The sequence below is a fragment of the Polistes fuscatus genome, unplaced genomic scaffold (assembly GCF_010416935.1).
Source record: "Polistes fuscatus isolate 324 unplaced genomic scaffold, CU_Pfus_HIC Scaffold6, whole genome shotgun sequence".
Classification (NCBI taxonomy): Eukaryota; Metazoa; Arthropoda; class Insecta; order Hymenoptera; family Vespidae; genus Polistes; species Polistes fuscatus.
This window is the reverse complement of record NW_025113140.1, coordinates 4,278,894-4,288,360: the sequence shown is the minus strand read 5'-3', so window position 1 is coordinate 4,288,360 and position 9,467 is coordinate 4,278,894. Positions and strand designations below refer to the sequence as shown.

General features: G+C 31.7%; 1 protein-coding gene across 1 annotated transcript in view; it reads left to right on the top strand.

The window, feature by feature from the left end:
* Positions 1–45: 45 nt before the first annotated feature.
* The window catches only part of LOC122523590 (cell adhesion molecule 2-like), a 33,700-nt gene continuing 24,278 nt past the window's right edge, over positions 46–9,467 (top strand). Inside the window, exon 1 of the mRNA XM_043645441.1 lies at positions 46–1,743. Coding sequence (XP_043501376.1) covers positions 1,683–1,743 — 61 coding nt within the window. The 5' untranslated portion in view covers positions 46–1,682. The remainder of the gene's footprint in view (positions 1,744–9,467) is intronic.

Sequence of the window (9,467 nt, the reverse complement as noted above, 5' to 3'; positions counted from 1 at the left end):
CACCGTGACAGGGGGTGGATCGGAAACGCGCATGCTCCCATAGCCAAGAATCTCCCCAGTCAGAGTAAATCTGCCAGCGAACGTAGACGTGCCTGTGTGCCGGGTTGATGGTGTCCTATATGTGCATGAACGATGTGATTATTTCACGTTCGCGATCAACCGGCAACAAAATTACATTTTATTAAAGGACAACCCAAAATTTCACCTCAATCGTAATACCCGTCAATAATTATACATTGTTCGTATGATCATGAGAAGAAATTAAAGGCTGGGGATTATTTTTTCTATTCATATGGATCCAATCGATCAATGTGATTAGTCGAGATCGGAGGATCAATATACGGTCCCATATTTAATTGGGACCGTAAACGGACCACCCCGGACAATAACAGCTCTACTTATTAATCCTTTAAGCTAACTGGAATTTATTCGTTGGTGCGGTTTTTCTTGCTTTCTCTCTTTCACTTTTCTTTTTAGTGAACTTTTGTTTGTTGTTCGGTATCCGTTATACCGATGGGATTGTTATCTGTTAACGGATTGTGTAATTCGATCATCGTTGTGATTTTGATGTTTGGATTGTAGATCTATTTAAATGTATAGATATTATGTACGTATGAAAAAAAGATAAAGAATGAGTGCATATATTCTTATGTGACACTGTGCGGATCATTGTGTTATCTGGAAAACTTTAGACATCGTGTTTGATCGGTGACCCCTCGAGGATAAGATTTCCTTTATTAAATTGGATTCAGTGAATCAAGATTAGATATCATTTGGGAATGAAGATCAAAGGAAGAGAACTCGTATCTTATCTTTATTGGTGGTACAGTTGAAATGATCTTTCTTGATTTCCAAGTACTTTTAAAATGGTGTTAAATCGTTCAGAAAATAAATACGAACGAAAATATAAATGATTAGTGATCGTAAAGTGATGATTGGACAAGTTTAAAGAATAGAAATAAAGCAGTGACTTTGAGTGGATAAGGAAAACAAAACGCATATTCGGAAAAATATTTTTAAAAAAAGAAAAAAAAAAAGTAGGGTATCGTCGATATTTTTGAACTTTCGACTAAAACTTTTCTCATAACGATCTTTTGAAAACGTTCATCCAGAGGAAATATATATATATATATATAATATTAGAACGATCTTCTTTAGAAAGTTATAACTCGTGCAGGGAAAGGGCTCGGTGTGCTTATTTGTTCGCGTGTATTCGTTAAGGCCCACATACACATAAACAAACACACATACACACACACGCATATACACATACACACACACACACACACACCTATACATAAAAACGCGTACGTAGTCAGTTTGGGTGTGGAATTCTCGGTGTCGCAAAAGTTTCGAAGATCGAGTGGTTTATTTTACTTCGCAAAGTGAAACGACGGTTCGAAAGTTCTTCAGATACTTCGATCGATCCTTTTTTTATCAATCAAATTTCTTCCTCTTCCTCTTCCCCTCTCTTTTCTTTTTCATGTTGTATTTTCTCTCCTCCCCTTCTCCCGTTACGTGCATCACGAGTTGGATAAAACCGCACGCACACGCACAGACGCGAAGAAAAAGTTTAAAAATAAAATAAACTTTAAATGATGGAAGAACTAATCATGATAATAATGTGAATCCGTTTGAATAAAAACAAGTGGACAAACGTTTTAAAACATAACTTTTTGGAAATGGCTTTAAGATGGCAAGCCAGACTCTCCATCGCTGCCATACTATTCATGTGCACCGAAGGTAATTTTTCTTTTTTATCTTTTTCATTCTCTTCTTTTGTTTTCTTTTTTTCATTTGATGAATGAAATTTGAATCCTTCGAAAATAGACACGAAGAGAAGGCTATCGTATTTGTGATTTAATAAAAAGAATCACATTCTCAGGCGGTGGCTAAATGTTTTAAATATATTTTTTTTTTCGATTTATAATATTTAAAATATAAACGTTGAAAAGAATACGAAATCGGATATAATATGATTTGAGTTATGAAGCAGAAATCCATATCGCTTAAAAGCTAAACTTTTGTTGCACCGCACAAATTTCAATTTGTTGTACAGCAATTTAGATTGCGATGCACCAATTCTTTTTCAAATAAAATTTTGTTGGGAGCTATATTTTTCGGCTTCAAATGTGTCAAACAAATCATCGAGAAGAATGCAAGATCGAAATTACTAGAATCTTAAATCGTGGTAGAAAAGAAAAACATTTCAATTATAAAGCCCAATTTTTCATTAAACCTAATTTATTGTTTGTTATTTCTGCTACAACTTGCAATGCAGAAAAAGTTTTTAATCCTAATTAAAAAATTATCCAAAACGGTTTCATTGAATTTCGATATTTTAGAAACTTTGTCTCCTCTCTGATCGTTAAAATTATGCACAAAATGAAACAGTCGAAATATATTCCGTAAATTATCATTTAAATCGAACGAATTTTCCTCTCCAATGAGATATTTACTTTTAGCAATATAATATAATATATCGGAGTCATTGTTTCGAATCAGATCGAACGATCTGCGAAATTACGTTGAATATCTAGACTAGAATATGATCAATGATGTGCAATCATTTTAACACGGACCAAAAAAGAAAAAGAAACTAATTCAATCAAAAGAATAGCGATAAAGTAAAATTATAAATAATACATTTTCTCTCAAACGTGTAATAAATTATATTATAATTAAAAACACTGTTTGATATATATAATTCTAATATATAGAAAATCTTTAAACTAATTATTACACCTAAGTATGAACATTTAATATAATAGAACATTTTAAATGTAGAATTCACGAGAGTCAGTTTTCATAATCGTTCGAATTTTATAAAATTGTATAATATCTCAATTACAATATAATACAAAGTACACACACATATGCAACGAGTCACAAGAGTATTCTTACCCCTATTATCAATTTTAAACAATCAATATTTTCTTTCAATACAATATTTTAATCGTTTTTATACAGAAAAAATATTTCTTAAGATAATTAAACTTTTTGATTGATATAAATTATCTTTGCAAAAGAACATTTTATTATAATAGAAGTAAAATTGTATATATAACTGATGGCCAATCGCTTCAAAAGGATTATAAGATGCAATCAAGGGAGAATGATCAATCAAGTATTATTTAGAAAAATAATCATTGTATCATTATTACATCTTACGTAGATGCAAATATTCATGTAAGACCAATTTTTCATTTGATTGAAAATTTAATAATCCTAGAATAAGTTTCTACGTATAAGAATTGTAAAGCTTTGCATTACAAGAAAATATCAATTATTTCAAATTTACGATGAGAACAGATACGAATACTTTTTCGACTATTCACTATACATACATACATACAATGATTAAATTACATAGACACTTATTAATATTATAAGTTTGATTAGAAGTAAATAAATATTATAATCTCTTTCGGAATATAAGAAACGGGCAAAAAGCTTCATGTTAAAGGTCATTGGTCTTCATTAAATAGGCTTATTGGGTAAAGGGTTGGTTGGTTGGTTAGTTGGTTGTTTCGTTCGTGAACTTAAGATGTCAAAGTTGTATCTTAAGATACTTAGAGGAATCGAAGTTGATATCTAACGTAGGGAAACTAACCGATCGGGGAAAGTCGGAGTGTAGATAATTCTACGTTGTTGGTCCATCCAAGTGAATAATTCAATATTCTCCGAAACAACACGCGAACGTTGTTATATATAAACGGAAAGTTATTCGATCGAAGCCACGGTATTGGGCGATAAAACGGCATAGTTAATGGAATTACAAACGTTGGTTGTATGTGCTGGTTCGCGATCCTAGTTCAATGCACATATAGATACGCGTACAACGATGCAACTTCGACTCATGCATTATTCATAAGTTTCCTCGATCAAGCGTTATACGCGTGGAAAATGAATAAAAAAGAAAGAAGAAAAAAAAGAAAGAAAAAAAAAGGGAAAAAAAAAATAACATCGCCAACGACGACAAGGACAAAAAATAAATTGAAAGAAAATAAAAGTGATTGAGGTTGGGGAGGGGAGGGGAGGGGACAGTAAAAGTATGGAAAAAGGAAAGAAAAGGAAAGGAAAGAAAGTTGAAATAAATTAGCGTGAAAGGAAAAAAGAATAAAACAAAAATGAAAATAAAACAGGGAAGAGACTTTTAACCGGATACCCTCCCCTCCCTTCCATCGTATTTTGTTTTCTCGTTCGTTTGAAATCGTATTAAACTCGTTCGGAAAAAAATCTCGCTTAGAAAATGTTGCAACGATTTCGAAGCGATTTTACCAAGTTGAAATTAAAGTCGATAGTACCGGAAAAAGGGTAACAAGAGTAAAACGGGGGTTGGGGGTTGGGTGTTGAGTTAGTTGGAGAAGTAACATACCTATAGGGGTTAACGTTTCGTGTAACAGGCAGAGCTTTACACCCCATTTCTACTTTTGTCGCGAACGAAACTAACAACTTTTGCAATTTTGTTCGACGGGGCGCGAATTGTTCGGCTCCACAACGGCCATATTCGCGGGGACTACGAAACTTCGGAACGGACAAATTAAACGGTAGTGCAACCGCATCGAGAGGGGTGGTACCACCCCGCGGTAACGTTCGTGGCAAGCCACGAGACGGTGTCGTGCTTCTCACGTCGAATATCGCACGAATGAGAATAACTTAGAAAGGGTGAGGGGACAAGAGGGTGGAGAGAGAGAGAGAGAGAGTTAGACGTTATCCACAGGTCAAAGGTTAAAAAAGAAAAAAAAAGAAACGATTGCATCGGGTCAGGAATTGATAAAAATATATTTTAGATTGACGAGATTTTGTTTGTTTTCTTCTTATTCGATTAAAATTTGTCGTGTTTTCAATTTCAATTAATTATCTAAAGGTATTTTCGTTAATTTTCATTGAGATAGATAATTTAGTTGTATTTATATTTGGACTGCGAAATATGTGAAAATACACTGGGATAGATGAAATTTTTGTATGCCTTCGATGACACTTCTATTTATTGGGTCAATATATGTTTTCAGTCAGTACTTTGTAAAACGTATGACAAATATATTCGAGTTGCTCGTATACGGTATAAATAATAATTTGTTAGTAGTTTATATATAGAGTGTTTTTATTTATATTAGGGGTAGCGTTTCTCATCGGAGTTACATTTTGATTTAGGGTATATATGGTATTTTATTACATTTAAATATCGCGATCGCAAATATTGGAAGAAATAAAATGGAACAAAATTGTACAGCCTAAAACAAATGTTTAACAAATTTGAAACTCATTTCGAGGATTAAGCTAAAATTGTCTGCATTTACTACTCAGTCTAATTATCTTTTTCATTTAAAATTATAAACTGAACATTTAATGTATCCCAAAATCCGATCATACCGATAAGATAAAAAGTCTAACAACTTTTGATACACTTATATATAATTACTCCTATAATTTCCATTGATCAATCATTCCTTTACGTGACCGTAGCGAAGTTTCCATTAGAATGCATTTTAACGAAACTAACAACACGGTTCGAAACATATCACTAGTTCAAGAATTCTATCGACAAATTATAACGAAAATTAATTTCAACAGTTATCATTATCGTTTAATATCATTTATGTTATTTTCCATAAACGTTGCGATCGATAAAGAATTCAAAATGATGATTATTAAGTCTTGAGATAAATAGATCCTAAGTTAGATTGTTTTCAATTGCATTACGTGGTTAACAATAAGAAAATCACTAGTCTCTCACGAAGAGATATAAAAGAAAATTTCAAACGATCTGTATATAGATATATATCTATGTGTGTATATATAAAACGGAAAAGCGCTAACGTCGTCGTTGTACGAAAGTTTAAGTAGGTTAAACTGAGAAACGATCGATCCGTTCTATCGTTGTCCGTTATCGGTCTTTCTATATTCCTAAGGCGTTCTGAAACGCAGCCAAAATGTCATCCACATTTCGATATACTATCGATGCTCTCTGTTTCTAAATTTTCTCACTTTATATGTTCCCTTGCATCGACAAAATAAAACAAAGATAAATAAAACACGAACGGAAAAATAATATTTATCAAATATCTGTCACATAAATTAATATTCTGGTCTAATGTACAATATAGGCATACGCTTTTAATTTCAAATTTATAATATAAATAAGAAAATAATTTATAAGTTTATACTGTGTATTCATCCAAAATATTAAATAAAAATGATTTTTATATATTTTCATTTTAAAAATAAATAATAATTACTCGAAAATAAGAATACAGTTTATTATTTTTTGATACTATGCTTTAATATTACTTTATTGATTATCTTGTATAATTTATTATTATTTTATAATAGTTGTTATCATTTATATGATTTATTTTAAATTAGTATGGTATAGTGAAATATCATTTAATATTGTAGACACAAATTTGTATCAGATTATATATATTATATAAATTGTTATACTATTTTTTAAATTGCTATAACAAAAAACCGATATTCTGTACGATTGTTCAAATTAGTTCAAATGTAATTTATGCTAAATTTGTTCTTGTTTTTTTAGATACTCGTTTAAATTCGTATGTGGATATCATTAGAGAAAAGGTCAATGACCTCTTACTATACCATACTACTTACTTAAAACTTAAATATTCAACGTGTGCGTGTGACTTATCAGAATGGATCGTAGAAGAATTTCACGACTTTACCAACCGAGTCACCCCAAGTGTTACAACCTGTTTTCTCTGAAAATGTTAAGGCTCGAGGAAAAATAATTTGCATAGAAAACGTGTGGTGATTGGTCGAACAAAGTATACAACTACGGACCGTGAAGTGAAGTGAATTACTTTTGTTCGAATACGAGTTAAAACAACTATCATTGAGATCATTCTCATATCTCGATAAATTTTCAATCATTCGACCGTAATTTATTTTTCCTTTTTATTTTTCTTTACGAAAAGATATTCGGAAGATTTTTTGCGTTCATTTGTAACTTGGAATAATGGAAACCGTGTGTCCAACTTGTAAGATTATGACAGATGTGATGTGTGTGTGTTTGTTTTTTTTGTTTTGTTTCCACGATACGTTATCTCCTGGACAGGGTTGCGAAATATAAAACAAAGTAATTTCATTCTCGTGAAAATCGTGTTTATTCTTCTTTTTTTTTCCTCTTTTCTTTTTCTATTTATCTGTAAAACAATCCTTCTTCGTAAAAACTACACAGAACGTCGTAAACGCCGCGTGCCATTCGTTAACTAAAATATTACTTTTATTTTACATAAAAGTCAACAAAAAATTTTCTTCGTAACGTAAATTCCAATATTTATAACATATTATCGTAAATCGTGTTCCAACGAATTTTTAATAAATTCTAAATATTTTTTTATACGAATAATTTCTTTTGCCAATATATTTCATTTTTATTTTTTCGTTTATTATTCTTTTTCTTTTTCTTTTTTTTTTTTTTTAATAGATCTATCGTATTTCTCTTTATTTGGAATTTTTTTTATTCGAACATTTTTAAGTCCAAGTTTATTGAAAGTTAAAAAATTGTTCTGGTCGTTAGGAAGGTGCGATAAAACTTCGCAAAATTCTCCCACGAAGGGAATAAGGGGTAGACGTTCTTTTCTCTTCTTTTTTTTTCTTTTTTTTTAAAAACGACGTTACACACAGATAGGCGCGTAAATGGGGGATTCGAAGGAAGATACGAAAAAGAAAGGGGAAGAACGAGAGTAAATGCTTTTCGTTTTCGTCGATCTTCCGTCGAAATAAGTAGCTCGCAGAGATAGGGCATTGTCATAAATATAAAATCGGGACAAGAAAATACGAGGAATCTCGTTTCTGATTAGGATTTTGAGCGTAGCAATCTGTTTCGTTAGATTTAGATTTGAGAAGATTTACTTTTAATGTCATAGCACAGTATGATTGCGAAATACTGATTCGAATAAAAATCATTTTTAAAAATAATGACATAATTTTTCTAATTTTATTTTACCACGCAAATTTACATTTTGATTTATGATATATCGTTGATCTTTCATCTTGATTGCAGAAAATTATTGCGAGTCTGTTATTTTTAAAATTTGTTCTTGAAACTTAATAGCTGTTTTTAATCTTTGGTAAGCAAATCTTTGATAAGGAAAATAATAGCGTGTTCTTTTAATTTACTTCCTATTTCTAAATTTGAACTATATTCATGAAATTCATTTTCTAACCTTTGGTAAATGCATCCTTGATGAAGAATATAATTAAATGTTCTCTTTCAAAATAATGTGCTATAGTTAACCTTCGTCTTAGAATAATATTCATAATTTACGATGAATGTAAATGTTTAGTTGAAAAGAAAGGAGTAATTGCATTTTTGTTATTTTTAGACTAGGATTTGCAACGTTTCATGATCTTAGATAAAAAAAAAAAAAGAAGAAAAAACAAGTAATAAAACATGCTTCTCGAAATGGAACTCTTATCTTGTAACTACAAATAATTGCGCATTAGTTGAAATTATTTTCTTCTGTGTCACGTACTTCGATTTATTTATCATTGATAGAAAAAGAAAAAAAAAAGAAAGAACAAAAAGGAAAATAATATAATATTCGTAGCAAATATTTATCATAGATTAAATTCAATTTCCAAACGTTAGTAATTTTTTCCCGCTTATACCGCGATAAATACGATCGATAAGAACTGAACGATTGATAGAAAAGTAAATTCGCTTAAAACTCTAAAGAGGAAAGTTAAAGTGGAATTCAACAAAAAGATCGATCGATTCAAATCGTTACGAGCAACACACGCGCTTTACATTGAACGAACTCAAAGGAATATCTTACGGAAGAATTTCTTTTCCTAGGAAGGAAAAACGAAAAAGAAAAGAAAAGAAAAGAAAAGAAATAAAGAAAAAGATAAGATTAGCATTCTATCATTTTCATTGAACTTTTACTCCGGTACTCGAGTTACGTGGAGGGTGCGAAATGGGGAAGGGCTGAAGGGAGGGCTGGGGGGTCAAACGAGAGATTATTTCAAAATGAACTCCGCGGTTGTTGGCAGGTGTTCCGTCGATCTCTCGAAACTTTGTCACGAAACTTCGTTCAAGGGAATCGTTTTATTCCCTCGTTCCTCTTGCTCTTGCTCTTTCTAACTCATTTCCTTTCAACCCTACACATACATACACACACCCACACACGCACACGCGCGCGCACGCATACAGAGTACTCGTTCACTGAAACATGAAATCAGACAAAGTATGACGAACCTTGAAATAACTTTCCACAATAATAAAGCGCAACCCTGACGCCGTGCATCTTCACTTTAATCTCACGTTTCTCATTTTACTCCTCATAATTCGCACCAAAAAAGAAAAAAAAAAAGCAAAGCAAAACAAAACAAAACGAGAAATAAAAAAGGAAAGACAAAGGGAAGAAGAAGAGAAAGAAAAGTGTGTCTGTGCGTGCGTGTGTGAATGAGGGGGTGAAAGGGGGGACAGACTGTCC